The 19316-nt window shown below is 45.6% G+C and overlaps 1 protein-coding gene across 2 annotated transcripts in view; it reads left to right on the top strand.

Annotated features, from left to right (window-relative positions):
• The window catches only part of OSBPL10 (oxysterol binding protein like 10), a 292041-nt gene that overhangs the window by 224909 nt on the left and 47816 nt on the right, over positions 1-19316 (top strand). For both annotated transcript variants that reach the window (XM_026496853.4, XM_026496850.4), the window contains one exon: positions 4723-4877. In XM_026496853.4, the coding sequence (XP_026352638.2) occupies positions 4723-4877 (155 nt within the window). The remainder of the gene's footprint in view (positions 1-4722; positions 4878-19316) is intronic.

Here is a 19316-nt window from a genome sequence, read left to right as displayed (position 1 = left end):
AGAAACTTTTCTGAGTCTCTGGGGTGCTCTGGGAAAGTATACCGTGTGTAGAGTTTAAGAGTCTGGGCTCTAGAACCAGGCTGTCTCAGTTTTAATCTCGATTCTACCACCTTCCAGCTATTTGTGCCTCTATTTCTTTATCTGACAAATGGGCATAATAGTAAGACTTATCTCATGGGTTGTTTTTAGGGTTAGATGAGTTAACACATGTAAGTTGCATACAGTAGTCCTTGGCACCTTGCAAGAGCTTCTTAGCAGAGGAAAGATCATTTGGCTGCAGACACCATTATCCCCGGGACCCTCACTCCACGCCCCCCCCCCCCAATCTGTAGACTTATTTGCATTCCTCTCTTCACCTGTTCACCTTCTGACATCTAGTGTTGTATCAAAATTCAGAACTAGTTTGTTTTCCTTTAAGGCAAGTCTAACTTTTCTGCCTTAAGTGATTGGAAAAATACTCTCTTGATTTTTGTTCTTCAAAAACATTGCCAAACTTCATGAGCTAGGCATTCATTATACTCTACTTTCATATGAATTTGAAATTGCAGCAATGAAAAGCAAAAAAAAAAAAAAAGAAAAGGTGGCCAAGCTGTTTCTAGATGTGTCTTTCCCCACTGTCTTTGCTGAAAAGTGGTAGACTGTGTCGGTGGCACCCAAGCTCTCTCTTCTGCTCAGGCTGTTTCTTTTGCCATTATTTGTTGTTTCTGTTCCATTGACTTAATCTGTCCATCAGTGTCTCTTGGATCTCTGTTGTGTGTCTTCTGCATTCTCTCTCTCTCTTTTTTTTAAAGATACAGAGAGAGAGAGAGAGTGCACATGACCCGGGGAGGGGCAGGGGGAGAGGGAGAGAGAATCTTAATCAGGCTCCATGCTCATGTGGTGGCTGACGAGAGGCTCAACCTCATGGCCCTGAGATCATGACCTAAGCCCAAATCAAGAGTTGGATACTTAACCGGCTGAGCCACCCAGGTGCCCTGTCTGCATTCTCTTCTTTCTCACTGCTGTCTTTGTGCTCTTTGCACCTGTACCTTGGTGAAACTTCCATATCTTGACATACTACTTGCTTGACTTTGGACAGTGTTGATTATTTTTCCTGGTTTCAGTGTTAATATTAACTCTACTAATGCTGATTCACTTTCCTCATAACAATTCCTTGGTATATCTATCTCCTTGTTCACCTCTGCCTGTTTTCTTCTCTGGCTTTCTGTTCTTGTTTCATAGAGGCTGCTTTATTCTGTGCCATGCTGACGATACACCTTTCCTGATGTTTTCTCTGATGTCTTACATTAGAAATTTCAGAGGTGGAGTCTTCCTCTAAGCCTTCTGAGGATTTCATTTCTTTTCACAAGCTCTATACAATCCATCTCATTTACTCTGTATTTTTTATTTTATTTTATTTTATTTTATTTTATTTTATTTTATTTTATTTTATTTGAGAGAGAGAGATAGCAAGAGAGAGAGCATGAGCAGGGAGAGAGGGAAAAGCAGGCTCCCCACTGAGCAGGGAGTAAGACATGGGTCTTGATCCCAGGACCCTGGAATCATGACATGAGCCAAAGGCAGAGCCACCCAGGTGCCTCTGTCTCATTTACTCTGGAATTCTCCTCCTTCATCCTCAAATGCCTATCCAGACTCCCAAACTAAGTGATCATTTATTAGAACACCTGGATTGGTCTAGGATGGGCTTCTTTCTGGTCCTCACTCACTGGTTCTTTGATTTGCTGAGTCCATAGAGAATACAGAAGACTACATTCCCCAGCATGCATTGTTACCTTCTCTCTTCCTGTCCTGGCCTGTGTCTATTCCTGAATGCAGCATGTCACTGCCTGTGGGACTCTACTTCCTGCCGCATTTTCTCCTGGATTGTCATCTCTGAATGATGGTGGTATAGTGGGGAAGGAGGGACAGAGTTGAGGTGTGGAAGTAATGGAGGAAATATTGTCCCGATTGCCTAGGCAAGCAGATCGCATTTTTTTCCTTAGTGCTTTTTAAGCTTTCCTAATTACTCTAGAGGAAATTTACTACTTGCTTTTTTTTTTTTTCTAAGAAAACTAGTACTCCTGTATGAATGAGACAGCTGCTCATTCATAAGGTCTGAATCCAACCTGCAGTCACTGAGAAGGACTTGGTTAGCAAGACAGGTGTAAGAAGTCTCTTTCTACCTTTCTCATGGCAGATTCTGGTGTCTTGAACCTTGGGTTGGTTTCTTAGTCCAGCCCCATCTGCCTTATTATTTATGGGGATTCCTCCCAAGTCTGGTCTTAGCTGATCCTTCAGCCTTTGGTTTTTAGTATTGTTGAGTTTTCACCTTTTTTAAAATGACATCAAGAACTGATAATATAGATGCCATTTTGCCATTAAAAAAATGTGGTAAAACACACATATTCAAAAACTTACCACCTTAACCATTTTTAAGTATATAGCCCAGTAGAGTGTTGAGTTACATTCACATTGTTGTGTAAACAACTTCTAGAATTCTATCTTGTGAAACAAACTCCATACCCATTAAACACTAACTCCCCATCCGTCTACCCCCAGCCCCTAGCAATCGCCATCCATCTACTTTCTCTTTTTGCTGTCTCTTATTTCTTAACTTTTAGGAGGTTGTGAAATGCACATTCCTTTTGAAATTTACTATCTATGAAAATGATTTTTTAAAAATTTATTTGTCAGAAAGAGAGCGTACAAGTTGGAGGGGGGGCAGCAGGCAGAGGGAGAAACAGGCTCTCTGCTCTGGGGGCTCGATCCCAGGACCCTGGGATCATGACCTGAGCTGAAGGCAGACGCTTAACCGACTGAGCCACCCAGGTGTCCCTGTCTATGAAAATCTTAATAGTCGTTCATTCATTTTGGCACATATCCACTGAGTGTATACTCTTTGCCAGACCATATTCTAGGTTCTGGAGACCCGGCCCTGAGCAAGGGCGATATTGTCTCCGCTTTCAGGAGCTGACATTTTAGGGAGGAGAGAAACCCAGTAGACCAACAGATGAGCATGGTGAGTTCAGATCCTGCTAAGTGCTGTGAAGACAGTAAACTGACTGATGGGACTGGGGTGCCTTTGGGGCGATGTTTCAGCTGGGGAGGTCCCAGGGGGCTTCCCTGAGCAAGTGATATTTGAGTCAACCCCTGGATTTATGCGGGAGACCTCTCCCCCATGCAGAAGAACTGGAGGGGTGGCATTCGGAGCAGATGGAAGGGCGCGCGCAAAGGCTCTTGACCTGAATGACCTTGGCTGACTCGAGCAATGGGAAATCTACCAGCATGACCGAGCACAGTGAGCAACGAGGAGAGAATGAAATGACACTGGGCAGTCTGGCAAGCCAGGCAGCTAGATTGCGTTCCCGTTGCCACGAGAAGCCACTTGAGGCTTTTAAGCCACAGTTTATGTGATCTAACACTTGACTTTTTTTTTTTAATTTCTGCATAAAAAATATGCTTGTGTTGGATAGTAGCACACACACTCAGCACGCAGACAGCCATCTCAGCTGGCTCTGGTATTTTGTTTCCATCAACCAGAGTCTCCCAAGGTGTTAAAAGTCTGGGATACTTGTAGATTTTTCTTTGAGTAACTCTAATGCAAAGGCTAATGGATGGGATTACTTTACTGATGGAGCTTCGGAGACCCTGCGTGGTCAAGTTCCAGTTCATGTAAGGTACTATCCACTTCACCCTACCTTTTCTTCATCCCTTGTCCTTGCTCTTAGACGGAGAACAGGAGAACACGGTCTCCAGGGGGAGGGTCAGCTGAGTTTGAGACCTCTTCTTATTCCAGTGGTGGAATTGGTAAAGGAATCCTCTGTGTTTACTCCTGTCCCCACTAATAAGCAGACATAGATATTCTGTAATAACACCTGACTCCTAAATAAACAGTATTAGAGTTAAGGAAGCCTTTTTTTGTTTCCCTCTAGGGTTGAAGGAGAATTAGAAAAATGCTTTTGGTTGGTGTTTCTTGCTAGAATGGAATGAACACGTGTCCTTCGTGATGGGGCTTCCTGATTTCTGCCACAGCAGCCACATCTGGCTGGGGGCGGTGTGTGGGGGGGGTGCCATGCGATGCCAGCAACTTCTCAGTTTGTGGTCATTATGCTGATTGGCAATTAGGTCACAATTTGAGCAGCTCCTTTCTGATTAAATTTGACTTGTTGTTTATTCTAATGTTTTAATGATAAATATCTTTTTTAAAAAAGATTTTATTTATTTATTTGACAGAGAGAGAGACAGTGAGAGAGGGAACACAAGCAGGGGGAGTGGGAGGGGGAGAAGCAGGCTTCCAGCTGAGCAGGGAGCCTGACACGGGGCTCGATCCCAGGACCCCGGGATCATGACCTGAGCTGAAGGCAGATGCTTAATGACTAAGCCACCCAGCTGCCCCGATAAATATCTTTATATAAATGTTTTTTCTTTAAAAATTAAGAAAAACACTTTTAAGAAAATCTGGCTTTTAAGAAAATTGGGGAATGCGATCCCTCCCCCCAGGATGGGGAAAGAACCAGCCTGTGGTGCTTCCGGTACTGCCATTATACGGAAACTAGTTTACGGACAGATCCAAATCCGCACTCGGTACCTCGTTCAGCTCAAGCCCACTTAAATTTACCACAGTCCACTTCGAATCGGGCCCGTTTCAAGTCCGTCTTCTTATACAGTGGGGTACAAATATTTCTTGAGCTGTAAGTGTTTCAATTGGAAAATACTTGGCGTCATTCTAGGTCTTTCTTGCAGAGAACATCCTGGGATGGCACGGGCCCAAGTCACATTCCACAGAGCAGCTGAAGAATGGGACACTTGGCTCTTTGCCGTCAGCCAGCGCCAACATAACCTGGGCGATTTTACCGCAGTCCGCCGAAGATGAGCCAAGCTTGCAGCCGGAGCCCGAGGTAAGCGAGCCGCTCGCGGTCTCGTAGCGCTCGTGCGGCCTGTGTTCTCGCTTGTTCGGAACTGTAGTGATTATATTCGTAACTTGCTCATCTCTTTGTTTCAAGAGGAGGCAAATTATAAAATGGAAGCATTGCCTGGAGAGACCAGATCGGCTCTGGGCACGCCTGGCACTTCTGTTCTCGTGTCTGGCAGCTGCCGTGGCTTGAATGCGATCCTGCCAATGAGCAGTCTCCTATTTTCATTGAAATGGGAGTCATTTTAACTTCAAGTGGGAGAAATTCAAATGCACCCATTAAAATGATGCCTGTTGACATGCGGGGAGCAGTTACAATATATCGCGTCGCTGCCCTGAATAATGGCTTCTTCGTGTGGCCCGTGCTCGCATCAGCTCCTGCCTCACATGCTCGACCCCTGCATGCTCCAGAAGCAGGCTGCTGTCCGTCCCCCGGGGCCGTGGCTGAGACTCCTGGGCCTCCCCTTGGGCTGCGGGGGACAGCTGTCCTGCCGGGTAGGGGGGCGGGGGGGGCAGCCCCTGCAGAGCTCCCCGACTAGCCGGGCTTGGGCAGGCTTGGTGGCCTGCCCTCTGCCCACACGCCTCTCCCGACTAACCGTGCCTCTGAGCGGCCGCTGGAAGGAAGCCAAGCGCAGCGTGTCCTTTTGTCGATTTTTCTTTGTGTCACGAGGGAACTTCTGTGTTCTCTTTTTCGTTTGATGCATGCATTCTGTCGACGTGACCTTGTGAACTGGGCTGAGCCGCACCTGACCCATGTGTTACAGATTGTTCTTAATTCTAACTGAAGTCCCCTTAGCCTGAAAAATGTACGATACTCATAAAATCTGCGGGGGCAGGTCGAGAGACCCAAGGCAGCTGCTTGGGTCCAATGGTCTTGGTTATCAATTGACAATTTTTCCAAGCTTCACATGATTCTGGGACAGGGACTTTGGTAGATTGGCTCTTACAGAGGCAGGATCCGTCTGCCTACAAATATTCCATTAGTATCTATAAGGTGCCTTTGCAGGGTGTGAAACGAATAGGGGACATGACGTTCTCGAAGGCACTTGCCTCTACCTGTACCAGGAGTTTCAGGTTGAAATCGCTTGCAGCTGGTGTGTAGGTGAACTGGCAGGTAAGTTGGCGACGGAATAAATGGTAGGAGCCCTGCGGTCCTATTGTTCTTCTGAGACCCTTGGGTGGGGTGGCATTTGAGGGTGGGCTGCTTAGCCGCTCAAGAGTTGAAAACTACAATAATATCCTTCCTTTCCTTGGCAGAGAACCTTTGCTGGTGCACAGCATAATAAATAAATTTAAAATCTTGCTCTAGGGAAAAATTAAGAGCAGGGAAGTAAGTTATTAGATCTTTAGTACCAATTTTATAGGATCTCATTCCCAGCAGCATTCTTGGGCAAAGCCCGACAGAAGCCATAACCTAAGACACTTACTTATTAGGGCCTGGTGACCTTCCCTATTCTGCGAATCCTTCTTCGTGTTTCTTCTCCTTTTCCCTGAGAGTGCTTCCTCTTAACGCTGAAGCTTGAGTGGCCAGGCCTGTCCTTTTTACTTAAAATTGTCGCCGCCTTTGCCTTACCGGTCACTAGCATTGGCAGAAGAGTATATAATTGTCCACAAGAAAGAACTAGCTTCCAAGTTCAAATTTTTAAAACGACTTTGAAGGAGAAGAACTGGGGAGAACTTTCCCCCCCTTACGTTAGGAACAGCATTAATTTCTGGTTGTCATATTACCTTTTCTCCATTCAGAATGGTGTAAGGTACTGGCGGGTAAGTCCTCATAGCAGTGAGGACTTACGGCGGCGTGATGGTGTTTTGGTGGTTTTCGGAGAAAGGAGAGTTCGAGACCTCCTTCATTTTTTCCTGTGACAGCTCGGGTAGGTGCTTCTCACAAGCCCAGCAGCTAGTGTTGGTCGGATACTATTTTTACTTTGGGCCATTGTGCTTTGTCACTTTTGTTTTTAAGAACTGAAGAAGCTAGCAATATTGACCCAATCATTTTCCTGTCAGAAAACGGAAAATGTTTCCATTGTCTCCTTCTTGCACAATTTGGAGAAATAACCCAAGAAGGAATGAAGTGAAATTCCTAGAGGCTAAAAATTCCTTATGAATATGTTCCTTAACCCTTCAATAGAGAGAGTCGAGTTACTATCTGAGTGATCGCCAGGGAAACTCAGGATCGTAGTTACCGTGGCACTTTAATTGAGTAAACTATTTTCTTCTGGTTTGTTGCTTGTGTTCAGTCTTTAGAAGCAATAATTAGGGTGTAAAATGTATACCTCCCTCCGATGGGTGTGTGCTTTTTTTTTTTTTTGAAGATTTTATTTATTTATTTGAGAGAGAGAACGCAAACACGGGAGGAGAGGGAGAAGCAGGCTCCGCCTGAGCAGGGAGCCCAATGCGGGGCTTGACCCCAGGACGCTGCGATCATGACCTGAACCGAAGGCAGATGCTTAACCCACTGAACCACCCAAGGCACCCCAGGGTGTGTGCTTTTTTAATACCACCAATCAATTAAACTGAATCCAGTTTCCACTGAACACAGACTGGGCATCCTACAATTCACTTCAACTCTGCCATTGTTTACCTGGGGAGAGCTTCGGATCCCACAGGTAAAGGGCTCAGCCCCACAAGACTGTCCTGCCCACCCCCCCCCCCCACACACCTTCAGCCAATCACAAGCTCAGGCCACCTGTGCTTCTGAGCAACCGGCTATAGATCAGAGGCTCTCATGACCCCCTCCTTGGATTTGAATAATTTGTAGGAGCAGTTCACAGAACTCAGAGAAACATTTCCCACTTTATTATAAAAGGTTATAATTCAGGAACAGATAGAAGAGATGCCTGGGGAAGGCGCCTGGGCTGCCGTGCCCTCCCCAGCACCCCCCAACCAGCACCTCCCCAAGTTCACCAACCAGGAAGCTCTCTGATCCCTGTTGTTTTGGGGTTTTATGGGACCTTCATTCCAGAGGCAAGATTGATTAAATCCTTGGTGACTGAATTCTACCGCCAGCCCCCGCCCCGGAAGTCAGGGGGTGGGACTGAAAGTTGTCCCCCCTCCTCTAATTGCCCTGTTCCTTGGGAGACAGTCCCCCAAGCACCCGAGGGGCTTCTAAAGGTCACTCATTAACATAACAAAAGACACCCGTCTCTCTCCTTCCTTCAGGAATGCCAAGAGTTTTCGGAGCACTAAATATGCCAGGAGTGGGGACAAAATCAAATACATATATGTCTAGTTATAAATCATAGTGTCACATCCCTACCCTACTGCTGGCTTTACTGTAAAACAGCTTACAGCTACCTGGGAAATTAATGCATTTTCAAGCTTCATCTGTTTAATTCCCAGCAGAATAAAACTCAAAGACCAATGTGTATTTAATACATGAGTTCGAGCAGAACTGTGGTTGGCTCTATTATCAAATGCAGTGATCTTAAAATTTTTATTCAGCTGGGGCTAGAACTAACTGTATGTGAAAATGAAATATTCTTCCATAATTAAATGAGTTAGGATCTTGGTTTTACCCATTAGCAGAACAATTTTTCAAGTCTCTTAGCACCATTTGAAATTTAAATTTAGACAGAAAAGGGTTTTTGTTGTGCTGTCTTCGGGGAAGAATGCCTTGTACTAGGACAGGGAGAACTGTGATGGGGAGATACTGGGATTGGCTCTCTTGACCTTCATTCCACACTCCTGTTGGGAAACCTCACAACTGCATGTCCCAGAATTTCTGATGGCTAGGTTTCTGAATGCAGGACTGGTCCCATAAATGTGTGAGATTTAGGAGGCTGAGATGGAGACCAAGTTTCTTCTGCTGGTGCTGCCGGTGGGCAAGGCCGGGGGGATGTGGGTGTTCTGAGGCACGTGCAGGGGCCAGTGCACTGTCCTGGGGCCTCAGGCCCACCTGCGCGGACGTGACAAGCTGTTGGGTAGGCAGCAGCCGCCACTTCCCGACACTGGGATCGTGACTACCTACCGCGCTGTGTCCTTGAAATAAAGAGTTGAAGGGGGACTTGGCTCCTCCACACCTTTCAGAGATTCCGTAAGCACCTAATTCCCATACCCAGGCCCTTTCTGATGGAAATACCTGGTGTGGTTTCTGTTTCCTGCTGTGGATCAAGACTGGTTGTGCCACTGGAATCGGAAAGGCAAGGGCAACATGGAGACAGTCATGAATGTGACCGTGTATACCTACCTTTCTGGAGGGACAGAACCTTAATATTTCTAAAAGTCAGTTTTACTGAGGCATAATTCAGGAATAATAAAAGCCATGCTTCTAAAATGCAATTTTATCACTTTTAAGCACATTAGAGTATGGAATAATTCTATCACTTTCCAAAATTCCCTGTGTTCCTTTACAGTTAAACCCTTGGCAGTCCTCCTCTGTTTTCTGTCCATATAGCTTTGCCTTTTCTAGAATGCTGTTTAAATGAAATCCTATAGTATGTAGCCTTGTTAGTAGGGCTTCTTTTGTGTAGTGGAATGCGTTCGCGATTCATCCATGTTGTTATATTAGTCCGTGGTTCGTGCCTTCTTATTGCTGAACAGTATCCGTTGGATTCAGAGTTTGGTTATTCATTCACCAGCTGAAGAACATTTGGTAAACTTCACTTACTCAGATCCCCCGTGGATAAGATAGAAAAAGGGAAGCATTTAAAATAATGTTGTATTAATCATATAAGGCAAATATTTGGTACCCAGATACCTATCCTTGGTCTGGAGAGAGAAGATGGAGGGTCAATTCTATTTCTCTCTCTATCAGAGACCCTGGACAGAAGGTTTTACAGCTTGTGCCTCAGGAACATGTTGCCACTGGGGCGCACCTGGTTGGCTCAGTCAGTTAAACATCTGACTCTTGGTTTCAGCTCAGGTCCTGATCTCATGGGTCATGATATCTGAGCCCTGTGTCCGGCTCCACGCTCAGTTAGGAGTCTGCTTGAAGATTCTCTCCCTCTGCCCCCCACCACTCATTCTCTCTCACTCTAAAAGAAATAAATCTTAACAACAACAACAACAAAAACAGCAACAACACCAACACCACCAACAACACACTGTCAGTTCCTGGCAACTCTTGCGTTGATTGTTCCTTTATAAATGTTACCTGGTTAATTATCTGAACTACAGTGGCAACAAAGCTATCAAGAGACCACACACCCTACACCCCCCAAAATCTAGCAGGTTCAGAAAGACTTCTCATAATGCCCCCAAGTACTGACCACTAGCATTTAGCCAAGTGAGCTTCGGTTAGAAAATTGCAAAATTGAATTTTTAAGTAGGCATGTCATCATCTCTCCCCCTCTTCCTCAAGGGATGAGATTGTTTTACAAATAAAGGAAGGAGACAGATAGAAAAGATTCAGCTGAATTTTGCCTCAAGAAGAATTTCCATGCCCTTGGTGAATTCGTCTTTTTAGCACTGAACTTTTGAACCACGTAATGACATAGGATGCTGTCAATTTGAAATCTTCTGACATTCAAGTTGAAGCTTGGCCAGTATAATCCCCTCAACCCATTTTTATCATTTGTTCTTGATCTCCACGATACGTAAATGTGTAAGTAGATGTGACTGAGGGTATTTGTCAGGCATGGGATGGTGATAGATTTTGGACGATATGGTAATATGTTGTTGAGATCCTTTGGATAATTAACACAGATGTTCAGTCTTACGTGGTTGTTCAAATATGTGATACGTATTTATTTGATTCCAACCGTTCAGTGAAGGAGTGCAACGGCTATCACTGACTTACAGTGATTGAAAATCACTTCCCTGAATTCTGTGATAACCCCACAAAATTGAGTTTTAAATGGTCGCTACACAGGAAATGTCATTGATCACATTTGTTAGAATTTGTTACAAGGAAGTTCTTGGGTAATACAATTTCCCCTCCCTACCCCACTCCCCACCCTGTCACAAGTTTGATTGTATCTCCTTCCCAGGTCCTGTAGAACAGACTTTTTCCTCTGAATCCTGGCCTTTGAATCACTAAATCTTAGAGACGTCGTTAGAGGTCCAGTGGCTGCTCTCCAAACTGGAGTGGCTGACTAACTTGACGCAAGTCCACACAACTGGCCTGTGGGAGACAAGATGGATATCTGGACTTCCTGTCTCCCAAGCCAGTGCCTTTCCTGGACGCCAGACCGTCTCCTGTATCTGGTAGGATTCTTTCAGTTATGGTAATTGAGAATCCAACAATTAGTGGCTCGAGCAATAAATAAAGTCTTCTCACTCAATAAGAATTCTGCCAATAAGTACTTCCAGCCTTGGTATAGCAACTCATGAAAGCCTCCAAGATACAGGCTTCTGGAAACTGGATGGAGGTTCCTCAAAAAATTAAAAATAGAACTACTGTATGACCCAGCAACCTCACTTTTGTGTTTTTAGCCAAAAGAATTGAAACCAGGTTTTCAGATGATGATTATTCAAAATAGCCGAGAGGTGGAACAACCTAAGTGACCATCAGTGAATGAACGAAGAAAATGTAGTTTTCACATCCGATAGATTAGTATTCAGCCTAAAAGAATAAAATCCTGTTGTTTGCTGCAACATGGATGAACCTTGAGAACATGATGCTGAGTGAAGTCAGCTGGTCACAGGACGAGTACTGCACAATTCAGTTTATATGAGGTATCTAAGGAGTCAGACTCAAACAGGAAGCAGGCTGTTGGTTGCCAGGGGCAGGGAGGTGGGGGGGAGGGAGAATTGAGGAGATGCTAGTCAAAGAGTTTAGAATTTCAAGCATGCAAAATGGAAACTTTCTAGAGATCTGTGCAATAGCGTGTATGTAGTTCATAATACCGTACGCCTAAATGTTTGCCAACAGGGTATATTTCATGTGTTTTTGTCATGTAAGAGTTGCTTACTTCTCTCTTAAATGTGTGTGTGTGTGTTTCTTCTATTCCTCTTGCCATTGGCTTTTTATCCTTACATGTGTCACTTCAGGATTGCAGTGTGACAGCTACAGTCCCAAGCATTACATCCTCACAGCAGTATCCTCTAGAATGTAGGAAGAGATGGAGGCTCTTCTAAAGACTCTTATTGTTTTCAAGACTCTTTATGTGGGAAGGGCGGCCCCCCCACCCCCGCTCCCCATACTCTTCTCCTGTTATCTCGTAGCTAGCACTGGATTGTGCACCCACGCCAAGACCTATAACTCGCTGTTGGTATTTCCAATCCGGCAACATGGTATTTCCAACATGGCAACTGGATTTCCATGATGGCTTCAGAGTAATCATGAGTCCCTTTCTGTGGCCGTGGAAGAGTGTGCCTTACCTGAATCAAAGGGATCTCGAGTCCTAGGGAATCTCAAAATTGGGTTTCTGTTCAGCAAGGGAGAAGAAGGGGGCATCTGCCTTGGCGCAGTAACAGATGGAGTCTGCTGGACCCCTAAATCTGCCCCAGACAGCCTTTCTTCATGCAGAAATCATCTTCAGCTTCCCTAAGACTTTTCTAACCGGACCGTTTTCATCTTAGAGGCCATATTCTTTGAGGGTAGACCCTGTCTCTGATTCTCCTTTGAAGATTCCAAAGTATTAGGAAAGTACTGTGCACATAGTAGACATTCTGTAAATATTTGATGAACGAATGTGAGTGATAAGGTCCATTTATGCTGTTCATAACTAAAGGATATGCTTCTTCCTTGTTCTCATCTCTATTCCTTACTCTTCCTTAGGGATTCTGGAAGACCCAGTAGAAGCAGGCTTAACCTGTTGAGTGGTGTTATGAGTTACATACACTGCTGTGACAGAAGATTCATTAATGGCCAACATCCTGGACCTTTCCAGGACCTCATCAGACCATTTCTAGCCATTGGGCTTGACCACCTATCCAAAAGGTACCAGATGGTGGTGACTGTATGTGGAACTCTTACTGTAGCCACTGAGGGCCTCCTGTGTAGGTCCTGACACTAGGGAATGAGCAGCGGCTTGGTCATCTGGATTTTTCCTTCTCTTCTGGCTATTGGTCTGGAAGGAAAGTAGCCCAGCCATCAGGCAAATGTAGAAGATACGCCTCTTAGCTATCCGACTCTCAGGACTAACTAAAAATCCAGGTTGTTACTTGTGCTTGCAGATACGCTACTCTCTCTGAGGTTGGTCTGTGTCTCAGCATAGTAAGACAGTAATTATTCATCTACTCTGATATCTGTTCATTCATCAAACATCGAGTTACTGTGTGCTGGACGTTGAATGGAGGACTCCTTGGTTTAGCAGATGTTCATAACCTGGTAGTAGAAGTTGAATCGTGCTCACCTCCCCTTGCAAATTCATGTGTTGAAGGCCTTACCCCAGATGTGACAGTATCAGGGAGGTGGTGTCTTTAGGACTCAGCTAAGGTTAAGTGAGGTCATAAGGGTGGGGTCCTCATCCAGGACCCTAATCCAATAGGACTGTAGTCTTGTAAGAGGAGAAATCTCTCTCTCTACCCTGTGAGGACCTGGTGAGAAGGGGGCCTTCTGGGGCGCCTAGGTGGCGCAGTCATTAAGCATCTGCCTTCGGCTCAGGGCGTGATCCCAGCGTTCTGGGATGGAGCCCCACATCAGGCTCCTCTGCTGGGAGCCTGCTTCTCCCTCTCCCACTCCCCCTGCTTGTGTTCTCTCTTTAGCTGGCTGTCTGTCTCTGTCAAATAAATAAATAAAATCTTAAAAAAAAAAAAAAAAAAAAAGAAGGGGGCCTTCTGCAAGCCAGGAAGAGCACTCTCCCAGAACCCAGCTGTGCTGGTAGCCTGCTGTCCGTCTTCCAGCCTCTAGAACTGTGAGAAAATAAACGCTCTTGTTTACACCACCTTGTTCATGGTAATTTGCGAGGGCAGCCCGAGCGGACTAAGATACCCAGCTTCTTAACTCTCTTCCTATTTCACAAAAGTTAGAATTTTTTTTTTTTTTAATATCTTGAGATGAGAAGCAGGAGAAATGGTTTTTAGCCAACGAACATTTCCAGGTTCGTATGCCAAGATGATAGAGGTCCTGGGGGTCTGTGGCTGCAAATCTACTTGTGGCCTGTAACAATTAAGATGAACATCTGTGAGACGTCATGGAAGTTGAAAATGTGTTTTTAAGGTATTCTAGAAGGCTGTAGTTGTTCTGCCTCCCATGGCTAAGAGCTCCTTTTGGTCTTGCAAAAAGAACCCTCCGCACTTTTCTGCCTTTTTTTCTTAACAAACCAACAACAAATATCACCATCACACACAGACGTAAGCCCTGTGTGCATTTTTCAAGGGCTGCTTGAACGTGGTTTCTGGAGGCATTAATGAGCTCTCCTACTACAAGGCGTGACGGTGTGATTTCCTCTCCAGCTTTGGGGGATTCATTTCAGTCTATGCTCCCTTTTCGAGGACCTGGTCCTCCTTCCTTCCTACTTCTCTTTCTCTTCCTCTCTCCCTTTTTGTGGGTGATAATTAAGGTTTTGTTTTCTTGATTGGGTGTTGTTGTTTTTAAAAGAGAGAGATCCTGAAGGGGAGGAGGGGCAGAGAGAGAGGAAGAGAGAGAATCTCAAGCAAACTCCCCACTGAGTGTAAAGCCTGTTGCGGGACTGGATCTCACGACTTGAGCCGAAATCAAGAGTCAGACGCTTAACCGACTGAGCCACCCAGGCGCCCCACGGTGTTACTTTTATAAGAGGGAGGTGGAATATAGCGGAAGGTCCCAAATCTACCTTCTGGGGGGGCGGTAGGGTGTGTCTCAGGACTTTTATCGGGTTTCAGCACCGGAAGAAGCAGGTCTTTGGAGTGGTCACTGTGTGGCCTCCCTTCTCTCCCCTCCCCCGAGCCAGTGTGGCTTTGTGACATAAACACCCGCGCTCAGAGTGTTGGGAGGCAGCCACCTTGGATTTGACAGGTGCGAGCCGGAGCCATATGAAAAAACTCAGCACTGAGTGGTATAATCTCTTCTACTCTGCAGCAGTAGTCAAAGGATTAAGCCCTTTGAACCCCGTGAATGAATGGGCTTAAAACCCCGCCGTGTCTAGTAGGGGTTTTCTCTCCTGTCTCTGCCTTGCTGTCACTGCTGTTGCCACGAAGGGAGGAAGTCAGACCTGAACGAGAGGTGAAGACTTGAAGAGATTGTAGCGATGTGGTATGATAATATTTAGTCTTCTGGTTTTTGGGGTATTTTCTCTCCTCCTATAAATGTGGCCCCGGATTTCACAACCCACTCTGCTTTTCCCCTTGCTGGCCTACTCCCATGAAATTATGCCAGGAGAAATGAGCTTTTCACCATCTGCCTGGCTTACGTTTTTATTTGCCCACAATGAATAACTATTCTCGAGGTGATTTATATGCTGCCTGAGATGACGTTCACTTTCCTAAGATGGAAAGTCAACGCTCAGAGATTTATGATCTTGGGGAAAGAATGTTATGGAAGAAAAGAGTACAATCTTTTCTCACATATACTCTGGGCTTTGCCTGAATTAATCGATGAGTTCTGTATCCCTTTTGCAATTCGAATTGAATTTTGTGGATGGCTTCTGGCACTGCACAGTGCGGGGGCTTACGGGGTGCTAAATCAAGATTGTAAATTTTTAAGTTTTTAGTAATGAAGATAGGTGTGAGCTACTAAGCAAGCAGAACGTAGACTGTGTGTGCGCAGGAATGAGAAAGCTGTAGCACGAAGTCCTGGTGGTGATTTTCAGACTCCGTGGATACAGCACTCAAACAACCACTTCTCTAACACTTGAACATACTTCACCAGTAACTAGTTGGCTGACCATCCTGTCTCCAGTTCACCTCAGGACCAGAGCTCTCCTTGGCCCTTGAAGACACTAGAGCAACAAGGGCCACGTGGTGGGCTCTGTGGGGTGACAAGTGTGGTCAGGTGTCCTGTGACACCCTGTCACCACCATCTTGTTTCTCCTCTCACAGAGTGCACTCCCATCCCTTCCCCAAAACCCCAGCCCCTTTTCTCCGTCATTTCCACCCCTCCACCTCCACTCTGGCCCTGCAGCCAGCTAAGTGGACATTGGACTGTCCCAATGTCCCATTTGGCTCTATTGGCTATGCTAATCCCAGCAAATGACCTCATTGTGAATAAGTATTAGAAGAGTAGGGCAGAAAGACAGACACATGGAGGAAAAGGAAACCATAACCTTTTTGGAAATGAAATTTTTTTTTTTAAAGATTTTATTTATTTATTTATTTGACAGAGATAGAGACAGCCAGCGAGAGAGGGAACACAAGCGGGGTGAGTGGGAGAGGAAGAAGCAGGCTCATAGCGGAGGAGCCTGATGTGGGGCTCGATCCCATAACGCCGGGATCACGCCCTGAGCCAAAGGCAGATGCTTAACCGCTGTGCCACCCAGGCACCCTGGAAATGAAATTTAACACACTGGAGAACTGGATAGCCCTGAAGCCATGGGAGCGTTCTTCAGAGTGTCCCACATCTCTCGTCACATTTTCCTCAATCTCACCTGAGTTTCTTTCCTTTCAAAAGAATAAGAAATGTATGTAACTTTGTTTCTTTAGAGTTATTTTAAAATTTATATTGTGGAAGTATTAAATCTCAACTCCTTCTGGTGAACGTAGAGTATGTAAGCCACATTATGAGCTTCAGAGGGCTTTCTGGGTCACTCTGGAAATGGCCCTCCTCCATGAATGACATTATGTTTTGGAAAATGTGTTTCGGACTCCCAATCTTTCTTTTCAATGGCCTTTGTACTGAAATGCAGGGCCAGCTTGTAGTTCTGACTTAAGAAATATATATATTCATATAATTCATATAATATGAATTATGTAATTCAGGGAGAAAAGGACTCCATTGGAAATTGTGAAGTTTTCTCATGGTAGAATGATACCAATTTCATGTTCCGAGTTGAGGAAAGACATGGAAACGGGAAAGGGACCACTTTTATGTTTACCTGCCCTTTTGTATTCTGCTAGAATGCATTTTTAGAGCTAAAAACTTTATTGAGAATGAACTCTTACATAGAAATTCACATAACGGGAAAATAGCCACCCATTTTGGATACTGCTCTGTGACATCATGGTTTGTACTTAGGTGAGTGGAGACCCCTGTGCCCTGCAGAGTGAGGGACAGGCGTCACAATGGTTGCTTCCAGAAAGCCTTTATAAACATCAGAGTGCCTGCCTCACAAAAGCAAACTTTTTTTTTTTAAGATTTTTAAAATTTATTTGACAGAGAGAGCCAGCCAGTGAGAGAGGGAACACAAGCAGGGGGAGTGGGAGAGGAAGAAGCAGGCTCCCAGCAAAGGAGCCTGATGCGGGGCTGGATCCCAGAACGCCGGGATCACGCCCTGAGCCGAAGGCAGCCGCTTAACGACTGAGCCACCCAGGCGCCCCACAAAAGCAAACTTTTGATTTATATCCTTTTCAAACACAGATTCCTTGAAGAAGCAGTCAGTAGAACATAAAGTACAAAATAATAATAAAGACAATGAGGGGCGCCTGGGTGGCTCAGTCGGTTAAACGTCTGACTTTGTCTCAGGTCATGGTCCCAGGGTCCTGAGATTGAGGCCCCCCCCCAGTCACCCCCCACCTTCCCCCACTCAGCCAGGAGTCTGCTTGTCCCTCTCCCTCTGCCCCCCCCCCTTGCGCACACACGTGCACATGCGCATGCTCTCTCTCAGATACATAAAATCTTAAAAAATAAAATGGGGTCACCTGGCTGGCTTGGTTGGTGAAGCATGTGACTCGATCTCAGGGTCTTGGGTTCGAGCCCCACATTGGGCATAGAGATGACTTAATTTAATTTAATTTTTTAAAAAGATTTTTAATTTATTCATTTGACACAGAGAGAGACAGCTAGAGAGGGAACACAAGCTGGAGGCGTGGGAAAGAGAGAGAAGCAGGCCTCCCACTGAGCAGGGAGCCCGATGCGGGACTCGATCCCAGGATCCTGGGATCATGGCCCGAGCCAAAGGCAGACGCTTAACAACTGAGCCACCCAGGTGCCCCTAGAGATTACTTTTTAAAAAATTTTAAAAAGTGAAGACAATGAGAGATTTTGTTTTAGATAATTTGGCTGAGACAAAAAGTTTTTGAAAGTCCCAGGGGGATTTTGAGGGGAGGTATGTTAATGGTTGCATTTCTAGGATCATAGGAAGAAAGCTAATATTCTCCTTCTCTTGAACATTTTGGCATTGAGCAGATGTCAGTTCGAGCTGTCCCTGATTGGGAGGGGGAGGGGAGCAGGATGCCTCTCTAAGACACCGGCTGTGGAGGTGATAGGGCGGTCTGAAACCCGTCCCCTTCACTGACTGCCATGGGGGGATGGGCAGGATCAGCGGTAACGATCGGAGTCATTTACTGATGGAAATGTTGGAATCAGATGAGATCACGTATTGTCAGCGTTCAGCCCGATGCCTGGTACACAGTAGGTACTCAGTGGTAAGCCCTTATGCATATCGTTCTTTGAAAATCCCTGTCCGTGGATGTGACTGTCTTGAGAAACCCCTAAGAGCATGTGTTCCTGTGTTATCCTGGGCTCCTCAAGGGAGATTTCGTTTCTCTTTTGTTGGTCTTTCAAAAGAGTAGTCTGCGTGTAAATGACGACAAGTAGATTTGTATGGTGATGCGTGATTGACAATGGGCTTTCCTTAATAACCCATTCAAATATGGCTTCTCCCGGCATAGCTATTTTAATAATCATCAAGGCAGTTTTGTTGCTTCTGTCTTGTCTGGATTCTCTCTGAGGAAGTCCTAACGTCAGCTAGCCCAGAGTGGGTCCAGGGCTCGGAGCATCTGTTCGGTGAGATGCCCAGGTGGGCTGATTGCCACAGCGCAGCCCGGGCTTGCCCACCAGGGGGAGTCTGGGGTGTAGAGAAATGAAGGAAGTCTAGGTAGGTTGTTTTAGTTTCCTGTTGCTGCTGTAACACATTTCACACATTTAACAGCTTAAGCAACACAAATGCATCATCTTCCGGTTCTGTAGATTAGAAGTCTGACACGAGTCTCTCCCAGTGGGCTAAAATCAACTTGCTGGCAGGACTGTATTCCTTTCTAGGCAAGAACCCATTTCCTCGGCTCTTCCAGCTTCTAGAGGCTGTCTGCCTGTCTTGGCTCGTGGTCCCTTCCTCTTCCGGGCCAAGAATATTGCTTCTTTTTGGCTCTTTCCAGAGTCCTGTCTACCTCTGACTTCCCTCTTCTGTCTCCCTCTTCCACTTTTAAAGACCCTTGTGGTTATGTTGGGCCCACCCAGATAATCTGATAATCTGAAATAATCTCCGGATTTTAGGTTCAGCTGACTAGTGACCTTAATACCCCACTGCCCTGTAACCTAAAGTCGTTACCATCCTGGGGATTAGCACTTGCATGTCTTTGGGCCATTCATCAGCCTAGTGACTTGGTTAGCATTCACCAAATACTTTAGAAATACCATGGGAATCCACCTGAGATCTCTGGCTCCAAGTAGGGCCCATTGTTCAATTGTTCCCTTTGAGGAGAGCAGTCCACTCAGCTGGCTATGCTACTAGGAGAAGAGTCACTGGCT

Source organism: Ursus arctos, unplaced genomic scaffold (genome assembly GCF_023065955.2).
Source record: "Ursus arctos isolate Adak ecotype North America unplaced genomic scaffold, UrsArc2.0 scaffold_20, whole genome shotgun sequence".
Taxonomy (NCBI): domain Eukaryota; kingdom Metazoa; phylum Chordata; class Mammalia; order Carnivora; family Ursidae; genus Ursus; species Ursus arctos.
Note: the sequence above shows the minus strand (reverse complement) of the source record. Positions and strands in the feature narration are given on the sequence as shown.